Source organism: Drosophila miranda, chromosome XR (assembly GCF_003369915.1).
Source record: "Drosophila miranda strain MSH22 chromosome XR, D.miranda_PacBio2.1, whole genome shotgun sequence".
In the NCBI taxonomy this organism is placed as follows: domain Eukaryota; kingdom Metazoa; phylum Arthropoda; class Insecta; order Diptera; family Drosophilidae; genus Drosophila; species Drosophila miranda.
In genome coordinates, this window is record NC_046674.1 from 14,675,316 (window position 1) to 14,700,238 (window position 24,923).

Consider the following 24,923-nt stretch of genomic DNA (forward strand, 5'->3'; position numbering starts at 1 on the left):
AATACGCTGGGACCTCTAATCAAAAAGGATATCTCATGAGAACTCTCAGCCAAAACTGAGAGCTCCCAGAGTCGAAGACCGTTCGTTGCATGAGTGCAAGTGCTGCAGAACGCACGATACGGTTTATTGATATCGCCGCCAAGTCTATCGATTTTTCAAATATGCTTGGGGATCGTTTGAAAGTAAGAAAATAAAAGAAAATAGTTACATATATTTTTGTAGGCAAAGTAGGATGTGGAGAGAGTTTGTGTCAACTTATAAAATCATTGGAGCTCATAATTTCTGATTCAACAAATAGATGATTCGTAAACCCAAATTATTCGAGTTCAACGTATTCCTTTTTTTCCTGAAAAAAATCAATAGCAAATAATAATAAGTATAATTCACACCAATGCCCTCAGGCTATAATAACAACAAAAGGTATTTTAAATTCGTATTCTTCTATACAGATATCGCCAGTTATTACTTGACCTATCGCCAGTGCTGGAAAGCTCCAAAGTCAGACGGTTTTTATCAGCTGTCGCTTTTCCACTTCTTCCAATTAAAAAAAAAAAATATAATAAAATACAACGCAACGGATTGCAAGGAAAACGTTAAAACGAGGAAAAGATTAGAGGAGTGCCGAGAATTGTGAAGTGTATACGATGGAATGAGTTAATCCAGGACTAAGAGCAAACCGAATCCAGCGGCTGGCAACAAGATGACGGAGAAAGACGAGATGGCTAACGGCGGCAGCAACAGCAACTGCCAGGCCCAACTGCAGCTCTGCGTGCGTGGAAATGTGTCATGGCAGCAGCTGCCCGTGCACCTGCGGTCGGTGCTGCACAACAATCAGCGCGACTACGAGAAGTTCGTGTTCAACTACAGCCTGAAGAACCAGCTGCGCTTTCGGGGAAACCTGGCCTCCAAGGTGTTCCGCCAGGAGCAGCGCTACTACGAGCTGCTCATCCAAAAGAACATCAACGGGCTCGGGGTCTTCCCCTACCACCTGGCGGACATTGTGACCAAGGGACTGCGCTACACGCCCTTCAACTACTATCTGGAAGTGCTCAGCCAGCTGCTGCGCAGCGACAAGAGCTACGACACGCTGCCCAACTTCACGGCGGCCGACTGTCTGCGGGTCCTGGGCATTGGCCGCAATGAGTATCTGGGCCTGATTAGCAATCTGAAGACACACACCACGCGCACTCTGCTCTTCAGCGCCAAGCCGAATCCGCATGACTTCTTGCCGCGCGTCCCCGTGCTGGTGCACGTCGAGCCCTGGTGGCGCATAGACATCGGCTTCGTCCTGGAGACGGACATTCGCTATGTGTCCCCTTCGGAGCGCAGCTTGCTCGATGACCTCATCGATTTCGGTGCCCAGCCGGCGGGCAAATGTGACTACCATGTGGTGCACAGTCTCTACCGCAGGGGTCTGATATATCTGGACGTGCCCATCTGCGGGGAGGATCGCATCTCCATTCCTCCCCTGCGGAACTTCGTGATGAACCGCGTTAGCGGCGATTACTTTGAAAATCTGCTGTATAAGATCTTCGTGAGCGCCGACGAGCACATGACCATCGCCGAGCTTGGCCACATGCTGCAGTTGGATCTGGACTGCGTGAAGCAGGCGATTTCGTTCATTTGTCGCCTGGGATTCGCCCATCGCAAACACGATTCTGGACAGGGCCAAGACCAGCAGTCTAACCATCCCAGCTGGGAGAGCTACAACCTGCAGCAGGTGCCAGAGACGCCCCAGATCACGCCACTCAACTACAACCTGCACGCCGGCAGCTTCGACTTTGACCAGCAGCAGCAGCCGCAGCCGCAGCAGAGCCCCAAGTCCCCCAAGACGCCAAAGGCAGCGACACAGCCTCAAGAAAAGGACAAGGACAGCAGCTCGATTGGCTACCTCTCCTCGGATGGGAACACGAGCGACTTTAGCTTTGCCAATCTGAACACTACTCCCACGGGGACTGGCCCAAACGCCAATAACAGCGACGAGCAGGATGTCAGCTCCGAGCTGGAGGATGTAAGCGAGCGCACCACAACCATTAATTCCAAGAAGCCAATGGCAGCAGGTACGGCGGCGGCGGCAACGATGGCTCCTAAAAGCGGCAAGCGCGTGGGTTTCCTGTTCGACTCGACGCTCACCGCATTCCTGATGATGGGCAATCTGTCGCCGGGGCTGAAGAACCACGCCGTGACCATGTTCGAGGTAGGAAAACTGTGCGAGGAGAGCATGGACAGCTTTCTGACCGAGCTGGAGCAGGTCTCGCTGCTGGACGCCGAAGGAGAGGGCGATGTGTCGAGGTACTTTGCGCATGCCGTGATCCTCAGGTCGACAATCTGCTCGCTGCGACATCTGGTGCCCGGCGGTCTGGACCTGTTGCGGCTGGAGTGCCTCGAGGGGCTCGACAGGCAGACGCGCGATCGTGTACTGGAGAAGAAGTACAAATTTATCATCTCGGCCTCGCCGCTGACCGCTTCACTGAGCCACACCTTCAGCATTCCGTTCTTTGGACAATTCCTGCGCAGCTCGGATGTCGCGCCATTGTGGTGCAAGCTGTTCTTCAACCATATCACAGGTGCGGCAAATGCAATAACTCCCCCACTGGCTTTATTCTATATATTTTCTTACATTTATTAACAGGCTATGGTCCTCCCAGTTTGCTGCTGTGTCGCGGCACTGTGCTGAAGACCCTGCCACGCCTCTTTCTGGGCTATGGCAAGCTGCTGGTGAACATTCTACACTCAGACTCGTACGTCCTCAACTCGGAGAGCTTCCGCAATCTGAACGAGCAGTTGAAGAACGGCTGTGTGCTGCTCCAGGGCTATGGGATCCGCTGTCCTGGCACCCTCCACTACGAATCGTTTCCATTCCAGCCCTCTGATGGGCGCCAAGTCAAGTGGGCGGCCCATAGGGCCATCCAAAAGCTGAACGCCCTACTGGACCTGCGCCAGCAATGCGGCTACATCACATTCCTGAACACGGGCGTGCCCGATCTCGGCTGCGAGGAGTACGAACTGCAGGTGAGACTCAAGCCACCGCAGCGCAAACGCTCCTCGCTACCAGCCAGCAACAAGCTCATCAACCAAGTGCCAACCAGTGAGGCGACGACACCCGCCACAGAGCTGACCAGCTACCAGCTCAAGAGTCCCGACGAGAACCACTTTGCGGCCACACCCGAGCATGGACCGGCCAATGAGTTTACGGCGCCTGACTGCAGCCAAGTGCTGGCCAGCGAGCTGGCCAAGTGCAGCCAATCATCGCGTCATGCCAGTCGCGCCGACCTGCTCTCGCAGAGCTCCGTGGAGATACCCATTGCTATGGAGGACGGATCCGGAGAGCCAGAGGCCTCCACAGAGGAGTGGACCCTGCTGGACGTCAATTTCGGTGTCCCGCTCTTCGATGTGGACACCAACACAAGAATTTGCGAGCATCTGGTGCATGGCCTGTGCAGCGACTCTAATCTGGAGGTACTGTCCAACTCCGCCGAGCAGACGCGGGCACTTTTCCTCGAATTTGTGCGGCAGTGTCTATATTTTGAGGAGGATTCATCGACGCCGGAGCAGCTGCTTCAGCCGCTCCAGGCGGCCAGGCCACTGCCCCATCCGCGCATCAATCTGGCATTCGAGAACGGACACGTATGCTATTGGAACGGGCGTTAAATTAGTGTATCCCCCCAATACAGCCCCCAGTACATGTCCAGTCCAGCTTTTCAAGAGTATTCTGTGTACTTTCCAAGTTACTTATCAGTTCAGTTTCTGTACAGTTCCAAGAAGAGACGCGATAAAGCGCGATAAAGCGCGATAAAGCGCGATAAAGCGCGATAAAGCTTTTACACAAACCCAAAAACACACACACACACACACATCCCAGATATATATATTTATGTATACGTATATACCGACTATATATCCGATAATACAGTATGCTACCCATCAACCAAGCTCGGCATTAGTCAGCGTCAAACCCAATACGCCAGAAGGTTTTCGTTAGTTTTTTTTATTATGTATTTTTATTAGCTCTGTAAGTTCTGTTCGGGGAGACAACAAGATTGGCAATATGCCTTCAGAGGCATTGAATCCTGATACCAACATACATACACACGAATGTATGCATGCATGCATATATAAAATGCATAACTATATATAAATATATATGTATATGTAATTGTGTCTGAATAAATGCAATTTTAAAACCAAAAAACCCATCACCTTTCCCTCTACACAGTCTTAGTTGCACTGAAAGATATGCTCAATCAATATTTATCTTTACTAAATTTTTTTATTTAAACCAAACGGAAAAATATGCTTGTATTAGTGCCGACCACTGCTTAGTTCGGGCGATATTTCCAGCTTGCATAAGCTGCTTGCCACGTATCGGTATCTAATGCCATTTCGTGTTAATAATTTGTTTCTTGTAATAAATAATTAAGACGGGCCTTAATGGGATTAATATATTTGAGCTGCGCGCGCATAGTGTGACCATTGTGCGATCGTCGTAATATCATAAAACTCGAGTTCTCGAGCGCAAGAGCAGTGTAACCAGATAAGCTTTTTCACATCAGATCTAGCTGTTTCCAAAGTGAAGTAGCGGGAAACAATTTAAAACAGCGAGCAGCGAGAATTCTAAACTTTTAGGTTAGGGATGGGAAACGAATCGATTTTAATATACTCATATTATCTTTGAATACCAAGCATAAAAATAAGAAGTATCAATGAATTGTTATAGCCTTTTGTATCCGATTTTTGATAGAATTCCAGCTTTTTTTAGTCAGGTTAGCTAAAATTTTCTAAAAAATACTGGCAACACTGGAGAACGCAAGAGAACGACAATGACACTGAGACTCTCTTTCTGATTGGCACAACAAAAATCCAAAACTTGCAATTCCTGGCGTCGCGTTTCGCGCTTTTACAGCAAGTAAATTCATTTTGTAATTTGAAATATTGTGCAAAAGTGTAGTTCGAAACGGGCGACGGCTCTGGCAAGAAAAAAACGAATCAGTAGCAGCTAAAAAAAGGGAAAAATATTCAGTGAAAAAGTCAACAATGAACAAGTGCACACAGGGGCGTAAAAAGAAAAAAATTCACGGGCCAGCAAATGCCAATACAAAATAAATTTGTGTGTGGTGGAGGAGGCAAAAACGGAGGCGAGAAAGAGCGAGGAGCGCGCGCATTCTCTCTCGTACGTGTGCTGTGCTCTCTCTTATCATTTGGGCGGCAATTGTTCTTGCTTCTGCCCACACTTAAAATTTTTTTTCGTTATTTTCAACATTTCATATTTTAGATAATTTTTTTTTGTATTACACCTGTTCTCAAGTGGCAAAAAAGAGCGTGTACAAGTGTTTCAATTATAAATAGCGTAAGCGACGCCAGCCCAAGGCCACCACCTGTCGAGTGCATTGTTTACTCGAGCGTGAATTGGCCGTATCCATTCGTTTGCATAAGTCATGCTGATTTGATCGTGAATATTCATTCGATCTGTGAATCCTATTCGTCTTGCAACTACCAGTGGCTTAATTATCTTCTATTAGATGGAAGTTTCTGGCCAAAACAATCAATGCTGCTTCGTTAGAGCGCACAGTAAGAGAGAGAGAGAGAGAGAGCACCAAAGAGAGTGATTTGTGCTGCCAGACTGTTCAATTTAGTTGCAGTTTTTAATTCCTTCATTTCCTATTACTCCTATATTTAATATAAATGCGTAAGCGTCGTATTTATTAATGTTTATTTGCGCCAAATATTGGATTTGTAATTTCAGCCCGTATTTTTTGGTATCGTTATGTGCGGTTTTCTTTTATTTATAATGCATGCACGCGATATTTAAAAATGAACCAAACAGCTGTTTGCTGTTCGCTCTCTGTAACCATTGTCGCGTGCTCTCGCTCCCTCTCGCTTGTCGCTCCCTCTCACCATCTCTCTCTGCACTTTTGGCCATCACACGCACATACACTGGCACAGCCCCAGCGACGTTTTGTTGTCTGTGACTCTTTCTGACGCCGTTTCTTTTCAGTCCTAACTGTATTAGCGTGAGTAAGCTTTTGGCCGGACAGACGAGCGCGTGTCTAGTAGAATCGAGAATCGGAAAATTCAGAAGTGAGAAACAGAGATAAAGCCAAAAGTTCATTATCAAATGCAACAGAACGAGCGGGACAAAGAAGAAGGGAAAAGAAGAGTGAAAATTAAAAGTGAAAAAAGTCCGAGCGGACGCTGCCCTTGAATTCGTGCGTGTGTGTGTGTGTATGGGTGTGTTCGAGTTGTTTTTTTTTGTATTTTTGCGTGCGTGCCTTTGCTTCCAAAATTGTTCAATGTAAAAATAAACATTCGATTAGGCTTTTAAAACAAAAGCAACCTTGAAAAGGCACCCAAGAAGCATCGACGAGCGGGCAGCGCTCTTTCAGCTTTTGCTTTCGACACGGCCGCGGCTATTTTCGTGTGAAAGAAATGCCTGCCCTGCCGCCTGAATCGCCTGAATAGCCTGAATAGTTTTCCCAAGTGTCCAATCGGAAAAGTATTCGCAGAACAATTGGAAACACTCGCGCTCGTGTGCGCCTTCCTTAACCTGAAACTCGTTAATTTTCCGAAGCGGTTGCATCCTGTGTAGAATCGTATTCTTGAATTTATGTAACCTTCATCTCCTGTCCTGCCCTCTACTATCCACAAGGCAAAAACAACGTTCAGGAATTCGCAGGAGCACCCCTCACGCACAAAAATTTGGTCGCAGCGGTGGTGGTGGCAGCATGGAGTAGAAGAGGCACGCCACGCACGCCACAAAGGAGCAGGAGCAGGAGCAGCCCGGAAGGCGGCGCAGGAATGAAGCGCTAATGAATTAACTAATTAAAAAGAGAAAGCCGGCGTAAATAGGCGTTAGCCCGTCATACAATCCGTTAGAGAAAACCAGATACATTGTCTCCTGAAATAGCATCGATAGACACGGCTCCGTGGCTCAGAATGACATCATACGCAAATGACACAACGACGACCACAACCACAGCAGCAGCAGCAGCAGCAGCAGCAGCGGCGGCTGCCGCAGCGACTGGAGCAGGAAATGCAGCAGCAACGGCAGCAGCCGGCGCAACCCAGGCGGGCGTAGGAGGCGTGGCTGGTGCAGTTGAATCATCGAAAGTCAAGGCCAAGAGCGGGGATACCCTGCGCATTGGCCGTGGTGGGAGATACAGCGACGAGGACGGCAACAGCTCTGATGGACGGGAGAAGGCCGACACCACGCCCGAGAACATCAAGAAGATAGCCGAGATCATGGACCAGACTGCGGATAAGGTTGTCTCTGCGCCGGCCACGCCCCAGACGCAGCCTCCGCCTCCGCATTCGCATCCGCCCCTATCGCCCCGCCATCAGCTGCTGAGTCAGGTGAATCCGGGCTCTGTGGGCCTGGGCGCTGCCATCGATGAGTCAAGCGGCAAGTTCTGTCTTGGCAAGCCGCCGCCATCGCCGGCCGAAAAAGGTGAGCAAAATGGAAGAAGCAGCAAAAACAACAACATTAACCACTTTGACAATTGGCTAATTTGCACATGTTGTTGTTGCTTTTTTTTTAAAGTTAATTTGAATTTTTAATGAAGTTATTTTGTGCGAGGGGCGAGTCTTTGGCCACGGCTAAGCGCAAATATTTATTGCAATAGTCATGCCTGCTGCCACACACACACACACACACACACACGCACCTTGATTGTGTGTGCACAGTGGGACAAATTCTCGTTTCTGTTTGCGGGAATGTGGAATGGGATCAACAGCCTTCGCAGCGCGGAGGCAAGTGACATCAGCTGTGCTGTGCGATTTTTTTTGTTAATGAGAATTTATGGCATTTTGCGCCAGAAGCAAGGAGTCGTCCAATAAGCCTGCGTACAAGTACAGTGAAAGCTCGCCTGAGGGGCGATGGGTGAAAATAAATTCCATATATTGTGGGAGTACTTTTCTGGTTTTCGCCTTAAACAGCTTTCACTGTCTTTCAAACTAAATGGATTATGCGGAAACAAGACGTATAGAATGGGAATGAGAATAGAGAGTGAATATTCTGCAAAGAAATCTGGTATAAAATAAAGATTTCAAAGTATTGGAAGAGTTGGAGAAAAAGATTCAGATTTTCCAAATGTTGGAAAAGAAGCTCATTCTAAACTTTTCTTAAAATGGGTGTTCTCTATAGGTTCACTTGTTCTGTTTTTGGTGATGAGATCATTGAGCTCTGTTCCAAATCTATTTCTCTTTGGGTGGTTTTCTGGACTGTTATTTCCCTGTTCTGTAAAAAGTCAACGAGCAAATGCCCCAACAACAGAGATCCTTAAAAAGGCAACGCTGCAATAAAGAAACGAAAATTTCCCCACTCGAACGCAGCAGCGGCAGCAGCGGCAGCACCAGGGCCTGTTAAGGTAAACAATTTCCATAATTTGGTTAAAAATATAAACGAAAACAATTTCAATATTCAGCACATTGCCCGTGGAGCTGTGGAAACATTTGTGTCTAGGAGATTGCCAGCGTGTTCTTTGTTTCCAACTAAATATTTGTGTGTTAATATTTATAAGCCCGACACAGACAACATTCAATGGTGTCTGTATCTCAATAACCTCCAATCGATCAGCGATCACCGATCACCGATCACCGGCCACCGTCTGTGGGTCTGTGGCTGCCGCGCTGAGTCATCCGCATCGAGCGACAGCCCCGCTCCCCGAACAAGTCTTGTTTTTGGCGAATGAATTGCGTGCATGGAATATGTGGAATGAAAATGTTGTGTGTGAGATAATGGCCCGGCGACTGCTGAAATTGTGTAAGATTTGGCAAAGCGCAAAGCCCAACAAAACTGATAGCAGCAGCAACAACAAAACGCCAGATGTGAAATGCCAGATTTATGAGAAACAAATTGGAGCAGCTACCTTGAGAAGGAAGGTGGTGATCTGGGACTGGGACGAGACTGTGTGCTGCCTTGAAGTACGTGTACGGCTGACAATGGGGCCAAAAAGTGAGCCAAAGTGGATTATGTCATGCGGGGAACATATGATTCATTCAGCCGAAAAGGGGGGCTATCTATGGGTGCCTTTGTTCTTTTGGGGAAACGGTCAAATGGCTGTCGCTTTGTAATGGATATTTCCTTTTAAATGTCTTATTCCTTTTGCGAAAATGATCAGCTATGATCGGCTATCGACTGGTTGTTTTCTAAACTCTTTTATCTTTTTATTATTCCCCGATTGCCCGATGGCAAAGTACAACAATTGATAAACCCAAACCATATGGCTTTAGATATACTGTATATTTTGTTTATGTTTTCCCTGTACCTCTCTTTACCTATCAGATCCGAATCTTTATAAATGTGAAACATTAATTCTTGGCAAACCTCCAAAGGGGGGCCCTCCGCCGTGGCCTTGTTCCCAAATTGATCGTGTTTAGGCCTGCATAATTGGTTGATCAAAATTTGGGTATTTCTTGTCAGGGGAATGTCTTGGGAAATTTGCAGAAATATTTCAAGAATTTCGTTAACCTAAGGTGTCATAAAAAGTGCCACAAAATATAAATAAAATGTAGAACTTTCTATATTTATTTTGACTAGAAGTTGTGTGGGATAATATCGATATTCCACATTTAGATGTCTCTGTCAGAAGACTGTGGAAGATCTCATTGAACCACTTCCCATCAAAATTCTCGTTCAACTCTCGAGCACTCAAAGAGGATCTCAAGTGTATAATGAAACACCCCACACACGCACACACAGAGCAGCACACAGAGCAACACACGATACCGTCATCAGGCCAGACAATCATCGATAACAATAATCACGACAAACGACCGCGAGTCCGATGACCTCATTCAGAGATGACAGATGATGATGCCGATCGGCGGACGGACGCTTTCTCAGCTCAAAAGATATTAATATCCATATTCCCAATAACATTTATTTAAATGTGAAAAGTGAATTCATTAGGCGATTGATTTTCGAACAGTGCCACAAAAAGTGGAACTAAAAACCGAAGCAAAATCTTTATGATTGAATGGTCGCGCATGACGTAAGACGCGCACCAATGCAATTAGCAAACCCAATTAGAAACCAATTGGAGCGACCATGCTGCTGGCTTGCCCCTTCGATTAGCAGCGTGTGAAATCGTTATCGATCGTCGCCGCGATTACCGCAGAGCTGCATTCGAAAATCCCACCAAAAAAACAAACAAAAACAAGCAATGGAAAAGGCGGCGGGCGGTCGGACGGTATCCACTGATCGACTTTCCAAAACGGCAACAAAACAGCTAAACGAAAAAACCAAAAAAAGAAAGAAAAAAATACGTATTGCACTGTAACTACGTTTTGTTTTATTTATTGCAAAAAAGTAAAAGCGATACACAAACCCCAACAAAAGACTCGGAACGGGCCACTACGCGGCAATGGCCAACAGCAATAATAATAATAATAATAGCACTCGCAGTAATACTCGACATTTGTGCCAACAGTTTTCAATTGTTGGTTGGTCGGACGGCGAGTAGGAGAGAGACAGAGGCAGAGGACAGTCTATAGAGAGGAGAGGGCAACGATAACTCGACTTCAGAGACATTTTATGGCCATGCACAGTGGGCAGCGTAATTACCGTTAGTCGGTACACCCATTGCGGTCTATTGTCTATCGGTGATCGCTCGTTCAGCACTGTACATTCGAGTATTTCCTGCCCAATTAGTAGATTGCAAATTTAGTGATCTAACAAGCGCATAATGAACGCCGTTCTACTTTGAATCTAGAAACCAAAGCCAAACGAATCCAAGTAATCGTTGTAATCGAATAATGGAGGTTCGTTGAACCGATTCCATGCGATTACAGATGTCTCTTGCAGTAATATTCCTCTGATTGGATATGAAAAGCTTGGATCATTCAAGATCATTACAAATAAACTGTTTGAGACTTATAAGGAAATATTCAATAATTTTGCTTAGATCAGAGGAAGCCCAAGCGGATGACCTAAAGGGAAAATAATAATAAGTAATATTACAAAAAAAAACAAATGGTCGAATGCACATCAATCAAGGGCTAAAGTTCAAGTGTAACTAATTAATTCTAAACATTTTAAACATCGGAGAATCTTTGCTAAAGGTACAATTATTTTAATGATTTAATATGTGCTTTTAGAAACACGAAAACAAAATGAAAATGGGGTTTATTAGAAGGATAATTGTATGCCATTAGGGTTTGAGTATGATGGGTTTTGAGCCAGCTAATCTTCGGAAGATCTACAGCCGTATGATGTTCTGTTCAATCCTTCAGAATATGTGTTAAAATAAACATATAATTAATATATCAACACTTGGGCATACTTTTGTTACTCCCCAGTAAAGCGTAATAATAATGGCGATATTATCACCTTGGCTGTACGCTTTGTTGGCCATCTACTTGGCCCATATTTGGGTTACCCTGATTATTGGCAACAAATTAACGGCAATAATTATGGTTCGCCCAAATATGGTTATTGATTATTCGTGACCAGAAACTACAGAGACACAGATACAGACGGAAGCACACACAGACGAATATTGTGAATATTTTGAAATCTATTGTTGGATCGGACATCTTGCAAATACATTTCGTGGTATACCAAAAACTGTTTCAAACGAAACGGAAGCCACCTGCAAAGCGGAGCCAAAGTCTGGCAGAGCGTGAAACTTTTGTTTCGACTGGGCTACCGGACCCCGCACACACCCTTACCCGTACCTGTACCTTCCCCCGAAACGTACAAGTCGAAACCTACAATTGACCGAAATCAGCGAACTCTAACCTTCACTTGGGGGGGGGGCCCTACATATGTACGTGGACGGACACCCTGCCATAGATCACGATTCCGAGAGGCGGCCCCCTAGACGGTTGAGCTTCCTCGATTCTCTCTATAGAGGCAGGCGGCGGCATAGAGAGTGTGTGCCACTTGGCGTGGCAAAACCTGAAAGCAAATTGTTTGATTTTCTTCTTTGCTTCTGCTTTTGCCGCGGAAATGTATAGAAATTTACGGAACGGAAGCAGTGGGGGATCGTCGGGGCCTGCAGGTGGGCGGGCTGCTACTTTCGGGGCCCTACAATCGGATGAACTTGAGGCCGAAAGCGATGTCCATCCGGGCTCTGCCTTCGGGCTTCCCATAAAAAGAGCGGGCCAAATTAAAGCGGACCTTAAATGGCGCTAATTTCATTAGAAAATAGAACATTTAATTGGATCTGTTCTTTAAAGGAAGACATGTACATGTAGGGCAAGGGCTTATTTCCCTTTAAACTGGTTGAGACTTGAGATAATTTATACTAGTAGCCCTTGGCTGTTAAAAGTGCTATAGCTACCACAATCTGCACTGTACATCGCTCGTTTGTGGCAGAGGTTTATGTAAAGGCATTGTCTGTGGGTCTTTCAGCTTTCATAATGATCGGATATCGTTGAACAGGTGTTATTCCCAACTGAAGGGGCTCCTAGGGTGCAGCTCCACTTCTAACTCCCTTCTAGTGGGCGCCCAACACCCTCAATTGATCAGAACCGTTCCTGGGCTGTATCTTTCTCTGTTGCTTGCCACTTTATGTTGCATGGAGTTCACTTTAATTTACTCTTGCCGCTTAGTTTCGTTTTCACCGCTCTTAAATGGTAATAATAATAACTGTGAATAAATGCTAATTAAATTGTTTGTCTGCTTCTGCTTCTGATTCCGATTCCGATTCTTTTCTCTCCGTTGCAGCGGCGGCAGCACAGACCAGAGCGAGCCACCAGAAGCATCAGATCGGGCACGCTCGCTCCAACAACAGCAACAGCAACAGCAACGACAGCAGCAGCAGAGTGTGCGCCGGCGAGGCAGAGGAGGAAGACAACTCGACCGAATCGAACTCAACGACGACTGCCACGAAGCAGGCCCTGGCCTTCACCATCGACCACTTTGAGGCCTCGGAGAACGATGCTGCGGCACAGGCGGCCCGCTACAAGACCATGATGGAGCGCTTCCAGAACCGACACAAGCGTGGGGCCTCCATGTCCAAGCTGGAGACGGAGAACGCCACCCCCACGACCGGGACGAACAGCGGCGGCGGCGGTGGCGGCAGCGGCAGGCACTCGCAGAGGAGCAGCCTGGACGCCGGCAGCAGTATGGCCGACGACATGTCCACGCCCACCTCCGAGCAGGCGCCGCAGGTGAGGCTCCGAGTGCGCGAGCGGAGTGCCTCCCGGGTGCGAGACGCCTCCAAGCGGCACAGCTGGTCGCCACGTAGCTCGGGCACTACAGCCCCAGAGCCAACGCCCACGAGTCGTCCAGCTAGCAAATCGAAGCTGCCACCGCCGGCCTCCGCCAAGGGAGCCGCCAACCAGGTGGCCAACCGCACCGCCAACCAGTTCACGCCCCGCTCCACCGCCATGCAGCTGGCCCTCAGGCATGTGGAGATGATGTGCCCGCAGCCACCGCTGGCCGATGGCAAGCCCCTCTCGGAGGACGCCGTCAGCGAGGCGGGCACCTACACGCTGGACGGCGACAACTACACGGAGGAGCAGAAGGATCTCATGAACATCGACCGCAATGCCGCAGCGGCGGCAGCCAAAGCCGCAGCCGCAGTAGCAGCAGCAGGAGCCGCGGCGGGAGTAAAGGTGCGCCCGAAGCAGCTGCCGGTAAAGTCGAATCGAGGCAGCAATGTGCTGGAGGTGAACTTTTACCACGAGACGCCGCTGCAGGAGCACCCGCCGCAGCACCAGCAGCAGCAGCCACAGAAGAGCAGCACGGGTGCCTATCTCGATCAGCTGAAGAGTCGTGTGCTGCGCCAACAGGCGCCCCTGTCGCCACCCACTCCGCCCTCGCCGGCGGCCGATGTGGGCTGCTTCACCAGCGTCACCACCAGCGGAGTGCTGGCCAAGCAGCGGGCCCTGGACACGCATCCCAACAAGCTGACGCGGCACAGCCACAGCCACAGCCTGTCCACGTCGCAGATCGACAGCTCCGAGTACGTGAGCAACGAGGCCAAGCTGCGCCACACCCAGGCCCTGTCCGGCTCCGCCACGGATCGGCAGAAGGCCGAGTACCGCCTCAATGTGTTCACCACCAGCACCACCCAGCAGCAGGCACCCCATCAGAAACAGCAGCATCACCAGCTGCCGGAGACGCCACCCACGCCCACACAGAGCTCGGACACGGCCCTGATGCAGACCGCGCAGACGAAGCAGGACTGGATCCAGGAGTGGGCGCGCAACGCACGGGCACGCAGTCTCGCCCAGGATGTGAGCGGCACGAGTGCCAGTCGACGCCAACAGCAGGCCCAGGCCCAGGCCCAGGCACAGGTGAGCCTTCATCAGGGGGAATATCAATGGGGCTTATCCCCCTCAGTCTTTTTCTGATTAATCGTCTCGAAGAACTCATTTAATTTGCTAATTTTTGGTCAGATTTTAATGAGTGAATCGTATTTAGCGAGGGCTTAGATTTCAATTAATTTGGCTTACCTCTGACATTGATTAAGTGAGATCCGCGAACGTAAATCTGAAATTCTAGACTGCGATGTTAAGATCTAGAATCGTAAAGAAATCTGGTCTGGTGTTCTATGTAAAAGAGGGAGTGATTCACTCAATGCCGGTTTTAATGATACTTTTGTATTTTAAAGAATTAGAAGTAATAGAATCTTTACACAGAATGTTTCTTTCATGCATTCATCATATATACTACACAAAAGTATTTAAGTGCAGCCCTTTCAAGAATTTCAGTCCACAATATTAGAATCTGTTTTGAAATCTCTAATTTTGAATAGTTTTCGGAATTTCTTGGTCTTCTCCCGCGTTTTCTACTTGAAATGTAAAAACGAAGACATTCTTAGCAGAGACATGAACCCATGCACATTCTCATGTAAAAAGCGTGTAACATTTTCATTGGCAGCCCCGTAGCACCATTTTAACATCCAATGGATAGTCCTGACATGCATGCAAATCCTCTCAAATCAGACAATCATTTAAAAAAAAAAGTCATCTAATACAAATATATGCAACTTTGAGTCGAATGCTTCGCCATGGACACATGTAGTTGGGATGTAGATAAGTTGTAGGGAAAATGGCAGCTACATTTTAATTTAATTCTTCTTTTCGGGCTTATAGCTCCGTTTTTTGTATCTTTAAAATGGCATGTACTGCCTCTTTGTCAGGTCAAGAATATCCCTAGTCTATTGGGATCAATCTGTGACAAATATCTAAAGCAAATCACCTGAAATGGAGATGGAATAGGAGCAGTACCTCAGTTCACACCTAATAAACGCTTTCGTACCGCTCTCTCTACCCGAAACAGCAACTGATGACACGCAGCTACAACTGCTCGGACACTGGCGGGGATTCGCTCACCGACGACAGCCTCAGCCTGTACAACCAGCAGCGACAGTATGCGGCCGCCGCCAAGCTTAATCGCAGTCTAGCGGAGCGCTACCGGCTGCTGGGCGACTGCGACTACGCCAGCGATCCGGCGTTGTGCAGTCACGGGGGCGGAGGAGGACTGGGGCCGGGGCAGGCGGTGGAGTCGCCGTATAAGCCGCCCAAGAGCCCCAGCAAGATACCCTCGCCGCTGCACACGCTGGGACGTGGGCGCAGTGCCAGCCGGTCGCGGCCGCAGACCGATGCCTATCTGGAGCAGACGGCGGCGGCCATCAGCAACCTGCAGCAGTCGCTGTCGCGCAGGAGCTCCGTAAAGTCGCCGGCACAGAGCAGTCCGCAGCACAGCCTGGAGGCAGGGGCGGGCGGTGGCTACCGGAGATCGCCGCTGCACCGGGCGCTCATGACCAGCAGCATCAACGAGGCGCAGCTGCAGCTGCTGACCAGCGGAGAGTACCTCCTGAAGCAGCTGCGGCGCCGCAAGAACTCTCTGGACGATGTGGAGCACGTCGAGCACTTGTACCGCCACGAGCACGCGTACGAGAAGTCGCCGCCTGAGGCGGCTGCCCCGTTGTCGCCGCTGCGTCGATCGAGCAGCTTCCAGCAGCAGCAGGGGCAAGGGCAGCATCCGGTGCGGCAGGCCCGACCCAACTTCCAGAACCTGTACACGCCGCCCGCGGCCCGTCACGCCCACGCCCTGAGCATGGTCCAGCAGCTGAAGAAGTCGGCGAGCAGCAACAACTTCGACCAGGCCTACAGCGACTACGACAACGAGCTGCAGTACTACATCAACGACGAGGACGAGCTGGGCACCACCGGCGCCTACTACTCCAGCAACGAAGAGGACGAGGTGGAGGAGTCCCAGGGCTCGGTGCCGCTCACCAACACGCGGATGAACAAGGCCCTGCTCATGCGCATCGAACGGAGCAAGCAGCGGGTGGCGGGCACCGGACAGACCCAAGCCAAGCCCTCCTCAGCGCCGGCTGGCAAGCTGAGCGCTGCCCAGGCAGGGGCAGGCCTCGTGGCATGCCCCAACACGCCCGAACTGCCGCGACGCGGCATCAGGAGTGCCTCGCGGGCGGCTCCCGGCTCTGGGCCCAAGACCCGCCAGTCGATGCCGCGCGAGACGAGCTTGAGTCGATTGGCCCAGCAGGTGCCCAGCTCCCTGGCCAACGCCAAGAAGCAGCTGCTGCAGACGGCCAACGCCAGCGTGGCTGCCGGTGCCAGGGAACAGCGAGTGCAGCCCAAGTATATGGACATCTCCAAGTACAAGCCGGCACAGTCGAACAGCTTTCTGCGGAAGAACGACGCCAAGAGCACGCTGAAGCCGTCGGACCAGATGAAGCGCAGTCCCAGTGCCAGCTCCATGGGCCTGAGCCGGGGCGAGGGCACCCGTGCCAGCAATCGCAGTGTGCGGAGCACCGTCTCCGCCATGAACACCAGTACCACATCCCTGGGCGGCAGCAATTCCGGTAACCGGGCCTCTTCCGCTGCCCGACGAGATGCCTCAGGTTAGTGGATACTTTTTTTGCACACAAATTGCCCACAATTTCAATAATACAATACAATAATGCTTAAATCTTTCAGTTAACAAGCAAAAAGAGGCCGAGATGGCCATGTGGAAGCGTCGTTCGACATACGACCCCATGAAGGCGGCAGCCGAGGATCGTCGCAGAAAGGAGGAAGCGCGTCGTGTCCAGAACCAGACGCAGAGTCAGCAACAGATGAACGACGAGGCCGATGAAGTGCCTTTCGAGAGGTAATTTAGATGGTCCGCCAAGTGGCAAGGCGTCCAAGGGTTTCGTTTCCCCCGATTCCCACTCTAAAATAGATAATATCTGTAGGTGATTCGAATGTGTTAAACCCCCAACTCGTTTGTTCTTAGTCCAACCCCTCCCCGAATACTAGAGTGTTTTGTTCTTACCAAGAGGTGTTTTTTTTCTAGTGATATAAGAACAAGGAATGAATACTCCAATTAGACTTTTGATATAAGAGAATCAAGGCACAATCGTTTACTAGTTAACTTCAGGAATGAGATTTGTCTTAGTTCATTATAGACTTTTGGTGTAAGAAATATTACCTAGCGAAGAAATAGCAAAGAGTTTATACTAGTAAAAGTAAGCGTCTAGAACAGTTCCTTTTTTGAAGTTTTCTTTACCTTTTCCTAAATTTTTAACAGATCTATATTCCCTGCATTTGAGGAACCCCTTTAAAAGGTATCAATGCACATGCATTCATGTTTTTGTGTCTTCAGATAACCGTTTTTCATCAACGGTACTCAAAGAGTTTAGGGATATATTAGCTTTGTGGTGGATGTGGATGTCCATAGATGTCTAGATCTCAGAGACCATAAGAGCGAGAGCATTACAGATTTTGTAATATCACACTGTTAGAAGTGTAAATCTGGGTCATACACCGTTTTAAAGAAAACTGAAAACGCATTCATAGATAATGACCATATCTACCAGATTGGATCATTATTATAGCCAGAATGAATAATTCAACTCATTCTCTCTCTATCTCTCTCTCTCTCTCACTCTACCCCGTGCGCCCGCTGGCGGAGGTGAACGAGATAGCCATACAGCTGCTGGTGGAAAGATAGAGAGAGAGAGACACAGATATAGCGTAAAAATGGCAACAAATAAAATATTTTCAAATTCGAATAAAATTGGACATTATGTATTGGGTGAAAAGGGGATATACGAAGTGTAATCCTCTCTGTTTTGACCCTTTTTACTCTCATGACAAGATCGAACCAAATTGAAATAGTTCCTGTTTGGGAACAGCGATACCAAAAGACATATCAAATATGTAGTATAGGTCACATAAATCATAAATGTATAAGAGTATAAGAATAAAAGTATAAAAGTCGAGCCGCGGCCCCTGCCGCGTTACTGAATTTTATGTTAGAAAGGAGAGGGCTTCAGCTACTAAGAAATAGTCTCATGTTTTACTAGTAAAAGTTACTAGTTAATCTAGCCATAGTTGTAAAAAGCGTCTCAAGTCGCTCTTTTTGTAATCTTTTAACCCTTTCCTACATTTTTGAACAGATCAATACTATTTTCAATTGAAGAATTCCCTTAAAAGGTATCAAGGCATATGCCATTAACGTGTTTCCTATGAAGATATATGTAGCTTGGAATAATAGTTTTGCTCAGACCATTCAAGAATAATCTAGACAGCTCTTGAACATCAGGTCTCTCTCATTTAGATCCCACTCAAATGTCAATTGTGGCGAATACTTTCCATACTATATTTTAGCTGCTTAGATATCACTCATCATACAATATGTAGTATTCCTCCCAGGATGGAGGGTTTCAGATTCAAAATTATTTATTCTCTCAATACATTACGTTTCCCTCTAGTAAATATGTTAGCTTTAAGCAGACTCTGTTGAACTTTCTCGATTTGATTTGTGATTTGTAACATTATTTATTTTGGTTCTTTTACCATTAGCCTAAGGTTGTGGGTAATATCGCGGCTAGAGGTAAAGGTGCGTTTCGGCCATAGCCACTCAAGTCACTTAATACGTATAGCTATCCATATAATCCTAAAACTACTACTCTACATATATCTCTCATGAACCACCCTTCTTAGCTTAGATACTTATGATTTCGTTTTGTGCCTTTGGTTTAATCTCAGTAATCGCCACGGAGCGCACAAGCAGCGAGCGCTGTATCTGTATCTGAAATCTAAGATCTGTATCTGTATCTGTAACACCGCTCTAATAGGAACTAAGTCGTAAATGAAGCAACATTCTGTAATTATTGTTTCGCTAATTGATTTCTTTCTCTTTTAATTTCTGTACACCCAACACTCGACACCTACAACGAATCGAATCGAATCGGTAGACCATCACGCTCTCACTATCGCCGTGGACAGTTATGACCTGCGGAGGGCGTGCTAGTTACCGACTTCTGAGACACCAACCAAAAGAACACAGACCACAACCAAACCAAACATTCAATCAGCTATCTTTCCACCAACAAACCAAGCCAAAAAGAAAAACCAAATACTTTCCACTACCAACACATGCCACATGATCTAACACCCACACACACACGGTGCAAGAGCAGAAGCAGAAGAAGAAGCAACAGCAGCAGCCGCAGCCGCAGCAGCCTGAGAGCCACAGCAGATTGGGACACTAGAGGCAGTTCTAGTGCTAGACACAGTCCGCACCAAATCGAATCGAATCGAATCAAATCGAACAACGATCTATCTATCTATCTCGTGGTATCCACCAAATACGATTTTCCCATGCAGCATGCAACATGCTACATGCAACATGCAACGACAGCAACAGCAACAACGACAACGACCCCGAGAAGCCGCGCTGCCAGCCATGGGCTGCCAATGTAATAGAGAAGTCACTCAGAACAACTGTTGTATAAATACTGTTTGACTTTTATGCATAAATATCCATCATTTTGTTGCTGTTTGCAATTGTGTTGTGCAATTGTCTCTCGACCAGTTTGTTCAGTTCGTTCGTACGTTCGTCAGCTCGTTAGTTTCTTTGTCTTGTGCGCGCGGCTTTCATTTGATTATCTTTTTTTTTCGTTTTTGGTTTGTTTTTGGCTGAGCAACCGAATCGCAAGGTGCTCTTGAAGATCGAAAAGCAATAACCAAACTGCATCAGCTCTAACTTTATATAAATACATCATGAAAAGCTTCCATTAATATTTCATGGTTTGAACTCTGATTGGCCTGCAGAATAATGGATTGAAGGGGGGACACTTCTGAAACTATTCGAAATTTGTTCAAATTGAAATCATTCAGTTCCCAAAGCGATCTTCCCTCTGCAACTCTTCTAACTATCTAACAAGCCAACCAGCCAGCTAGCCACATACGAATGTGTATAGTACATATAGTTTGTTCCCTAATAATACTAAAAATCGTTTGTTAATTGCTCAAAACTTGTACAAATGTTTGTCCTGTTTGTAACTTAACCGACATCACATCTACCACACACACCCCTAACAAGCTAACACTCAAAGCCATAAGCCATAAGCCATAAGCCAGCCAGTAGACCAAGCTAACAACACATACTCACTCAACCAACCAGCATACCCCACCCACATACTAGACAAAGATTAAACGCTTTCTTTAGACCTCTCCCCAGAGGTAAACCCACCCGATGATCGAGTAAATACACATAACACCCATCCAAATTGTTTGCATTACCAACTATATATACATTTAGAGAAGCTATACTACAGTAATATCTGTTGAATGAGATGGAAATACTAATCGCAGCTCTTTGTGTTCGACAGTGTGCTGCGCCCAAACAACAATATGACTATCACGGGCGGGGGCCACGGCTACAGTCCTCGAAACTCTGTGGAAAACGACGCCTGGACGCTTGGTGAGTCCTCAGAGTATGGCGAATATGTGGACGACTACGATGAGAACGACGAGGCGGAGGCGGAGCCAGAGGCAGACGAGGAGCACGACTATGTGGGCCAGGAGTCCGATGACGTGTTCGAGAGGGAGTCTGCCGAAACTGCGGCCCAGGGCAGTGCCGAGTAGGCCGCAAGAACAACAACATCAACAACAAAAAGAACAAGAACACAAAGCGAAACCAGCAACAGTGATACATAGATTCGATATATACATAACTATATACACATATATATGTACAACATATTGTATTTCTTAGAGATCGATGGAACCTTCTCTGAGTTGGATCATACTGCAAATACCAGATCCTTCATTCTGCGCATTCGATTTATTTGTACTTTGAATGCCGCGAGTATCATCGAATAACCAAATAAACAGAATATGCTTAGCGATAGAAAGTTAATGCTGTCCAAAAATGCCATAAACAGAAATGTTTGTTCAAAAGAAGAAATTGTTCAAAATCTAAACAGGAAACCGTATTAATTGTAAAAGAACAACAGCATAGATTATAGCCAATCGATTCCGTTTCTGATTACAAATTCAAGTCTCTTCAGTCTTCAATTTTGCTTATGGTGCAATACACTCTATGAAGGAAAACTAATACTCAGAAGTGGCCCGGCCCAGCTATTGTCAGCGGTTCGCGACCAAGTGCTACACAAATATTTGTATTATAAGAATTGCTGATCCCCCATCGGGACAACGGACCACAAGGAATTGAATTAATTTGTAATTTGTGCTAAGATCAGTTCTCTCTTCGACCGGTTATATGCTTACAAGAAAATGCAAGGAATTAGTTCATTTTGTCGTAGGATTTTGTAGTTACTCATGAACTCATGAACTCATGTCTGTAGGTTTTTTGATACACTTATGTACGAGCATGTATGTATGGTATGTGCGAACAGAACACGCAATGGAAGGTAGCTTACATAACTAGTTATGATACGATCTAGTTTTATATATGAACATGCAATGGAAACACTAGTTGTACTACATACTACATATATTGTATGTGTATGCAGAGATCTGCATAGTATATTTACGGAGCATATGTGGTATTTGCTTTTAAACTAACTAAAACTAAATTGTTTAAGTTTTTTTTTTTTTTTTTTTTTCGAAACTGCAAAACAGAATTAGCATAGCAGTCAACCAGTGGTGTCGGTGTCCATATATATTCGCAACTGCTCGTGGCCTTTTATCTGGAGTCATTTGGGTGGGATAGCAAAATAGATTTTAACCGAATAGAACTGAAGGAATATCGTTTAAAGATAGTTTAAAAAATCCAGCACTCAACAGATAATGTCCTGCCATTCGGAATGTCCATTGATGGGGTTTCCCGAGCAGTTGCCCGATTTTAAAACACACATCTATTATTTACTATTTTAAAGAAAATTTAATTTTAACACAAGGAAAAGTAAAACTGATCAACAGCCGTCTATAACATTTTTAAAATTTGTATATTTTAAGTATTTAAACAATGATGAACGAATTGTTTACCGTATTGTGTCCTATTTCTTGTTATTTGATTTCGCGAATATTTTTAGATAAACAAAAATAAACGAATGAAAAATACTATACACATTTGCCAAATACAGTTTTGTTTGAATGGAAATTATTGGGAAAGATCAATGAATTTCGCAGTTCTACGAGGGTTCTAGGTTACTGTGTGGCCTTCAAAAAGCTGAATAAGTCAATGTATAGATGAGATATTGTTGTGCTCTATTCGTATCGTATCGACAGGATAAATATCATGAAAGGCTGAAGTAGACACCCCTTGGAATTCCGTTGATATGCCTATTGGTCACAGTTTATTGAAGTTAATCCAAAACTAACAGATCCTTGAGGGTAAGATCAATCCTAGACTCTCTCTCTTGCACCTTCAATGCCTGGCAATAATCCATATCTCTGAACAATAGAGCCCCCTCCCAACTTAGTTCAAGGCTAAAAGTGTAACAAATCCGTAAATCCGTGAATACTCGTACTCGTAAAAGTATGAATGTATTTTGGCTGAAAGTAAACAAATTACGAAAGTGGAATTTGTAAAATGCAAACTCTCAGATAAACAATATTTGAATTTTAATTACAGAACAAAAACGAAGCAAAATTTCGTTTATATGTATGGGGCATGGGGGAATGTCCGTCTGAAGAGGAGAGTGGGTGCTCTGCTGCTTGGTGGCTGTGGGATAAAAAGGAAACGTCAATTAGATTTTGTGTAACATCGAAAGCACAACGAAAACAAACCAAACAAGTGGAAAGAATGATGCAATGGGAGGGGAGGAGGATACTCTACACCTACAGATACTCTGTACTCGTTTGTATTTATGTATTTATGTATATATGATTAGTAGATTTATTGTACCTATTGTTCATCTATAATTCATTGAGGGATCTACTAATGATATTCCCATTTTCTATTTCCATATGGATCCTACGCTAAAGCCTTAAATACCCCCATATCTGAGGGGTAGCAAGTGTGAATAACAAGAATTTCCCCGACTCTTGGTGTGATTGTAATGCAGAGACTGGACGGCCCCATGATGGATGAGATATATAGAGGAGTGGGAGAGAGGCAAGGAGCGGGGGAGGCCAGCAAATAGCACAATAAAATGAAGCAAAACTAATTAAATTATATAAAATATAAATGAAAAAAACAACGAGCTCCAGCGCTAAGGCAAAACAAATAAAACACCCCATAAATATTTATCAAAGGAGAAACAAAACAAAACAATTTCATGCTGAAAAAAACAGTTTCGAACCCCAGAAATAATCAAATTAAATATTTTGCAATACAACTAGTAAATATTCAAATAAATTCGTATGCATTGGGGCAATGCTTAGCTGAAAACGAATTTGAATAAATGTTTGGTATGGCATTAATGACTCTATCAATTGGTAGTATTATTTAAATGGATTTAATCGGACATCGTAAGTTTAAAATGTACGATAGGAATCACATGGATTGGAAAACCTATCGTTTCAACAATGCAATCCTACCATAGCTTACCATTGATCTAACCATTTGATCCATCGTCTTGGGCCGTTACATAAGAGATTCCGCCGCACATGAGAAGTAAAAGCAATGGGAACGATTCTGAACGAAAAGACAAAAACGGGAGACCAAGGAAAATAATACATAAGTATATGATAACCTGCACTTCAAATTTCTTTTTCCGATCTGCTTTCTTCACACTCGATTATTCTCCCAAACAAAGAATTTCCAATAGTTGCAAGGATCTCCCACTTTCTCTTAAGCTCTTAGGCAACAGGAGATCATGTGATCCTCATCGTGAGGATTATGTCAGCATGTACATACCCGTAACGCTTCTTTGGAGAACTTATCAGATATTTCGTAGTCTTCTCTTTTATTTTATGTATTTCTTTATTTGTGAGAGAAAAAAAAGAACAAAGAATTATTGAGAAATTGCTAAAGAGATGGCCAAACAAACGCTTATTAATTATTATGATTGTTATTAACCTTTGCGTTGTTTATGGATTAACACGTCTGGTTTTCTGGCTACCTCCCATTCCCCGATTCCAGCAATCCCCCCCATTTTGATTCCCATTCCCATTGCCATTACCATTCCGATTCGGATTCTGATGCGGATTCTGATTATGAAGTGCCCCTGAGTGCCTGCCCCGCAATATCCGACGATATCTCTCTCCATTCTGTTCTTGAGAGGGGCATCGTTTTTATATAGAAATGTTTGGGGTCTTTGTCTGTTTGGGCTTAGTCCGGCACTTAAAAGCGGTTTATTTATGGGCTTTTAGCATTTAGCATCCGATCGGGGCACGGAATAGCAGGATTTGTGATACCCGTACGCCGAGTCGATGGCATGGCCATAAACAAATAATGCCTAATGTGCATTAACTCATAAACAATGCAAATCATTATTTACGAAAAGTGATTGAAGGCATCGCAAAGCTCTTGGAATTTATTCACCACATTGCTGGTACTTGAGGCCACTTGGACTTGAGGCCCGTCATGATATATGGCATTATGTCCATCCCATCTCCCATCGCCCATCTTCCATGTATTTTCCTCTCGCTATTTTCGTGGTGCGTCAATGAAGACTTTTCAGCTTTTCAGATTTTCAGCTTTTCAATTGCCATTCGACTTCGAGTACCCAAAACATTTGTCATCTGCCGCTGGTAATTATCAGCATTGCCTCTATATCATCCCTTTATGGGCGAGGGTATAAGCCCAATGTACAAATACCCAT

The 24,923-nt window shown here is 45.9% G+C and overlaps 2 protein-coding genes across 6 annotated transcripts; both read left to right on the plus strand.

Annotated features, from left to right (window-relative positions):
* The first annotated feature begins 279 nt into the window (after window positions 1-279).
* On the plus strand, window positions 280-3,958 carry LOC108152331 (protein FAM91A1). Its single transcript, XM_017281581.2, has 3 exons — window positions 280-376; window positions 450-2,567; window positions 2,633-3,958. The coding sequence occupies exons 2-3, from the start codon at window positions 701-703 to the stop codon at window positions 3,649-3,651; spliced, it is 2,886 nt and encodes a 961-aa protein (XP_017137070.1). The 5' UTR covers window positions 280-376; window positions 450-700; the 3' UTR covers window positions 3,652-3,958.
* Window positions 3,959-4,807: 849 nt separating this feature from the next.
* On the plus strand, window positions 4,808-21,996 carry LOC108152440. Of its 5 annotated transcripts, XM_033386609.1 has the most exons (7): window positions 4,821-4,906; window positions 5,996-6,078; window positions 6,647-7,444; window positions 12,668-14,244; window positions 15,233-16,820; window positions 16,897-17,068; window positions 20,580-21,996. In XM_033386609.1, exons 3-7 carry the CDS (start codon window positions 6,934-6,936, stop codon window positions 20,833-20,835), a joined length of 4,104 nt encoding a protein of 1,367 aa, XP_033242500.1. In that variant the 5' UTR covers window positions 4,821-4,906; window positions 5,996-6,078; window positions 6,647-6,933; the 3' UTR covers window positions 20,836-21,996. The 5 variants fall into 5 exon arrangements, with proteins under 5 accessions (XP_017137269.1, XP_017137272.1, XP_033242500.1 ...); XM_017281780.2 differs by lacking the exon at window positions 5,996-6,078 and having other exon boundaries at window positions 4,808-4,906; XM_017281783.2 differs by lacking the exon at window positions 20,580-21,996 and adding an exon at window positions 19,161-19,332 and having other exon boundaries at window positions 4,820-4,906; window positions 5,996-7,444.
* Window positions 21,997-24,923: the final 2,927 nt, after the last annotated feature.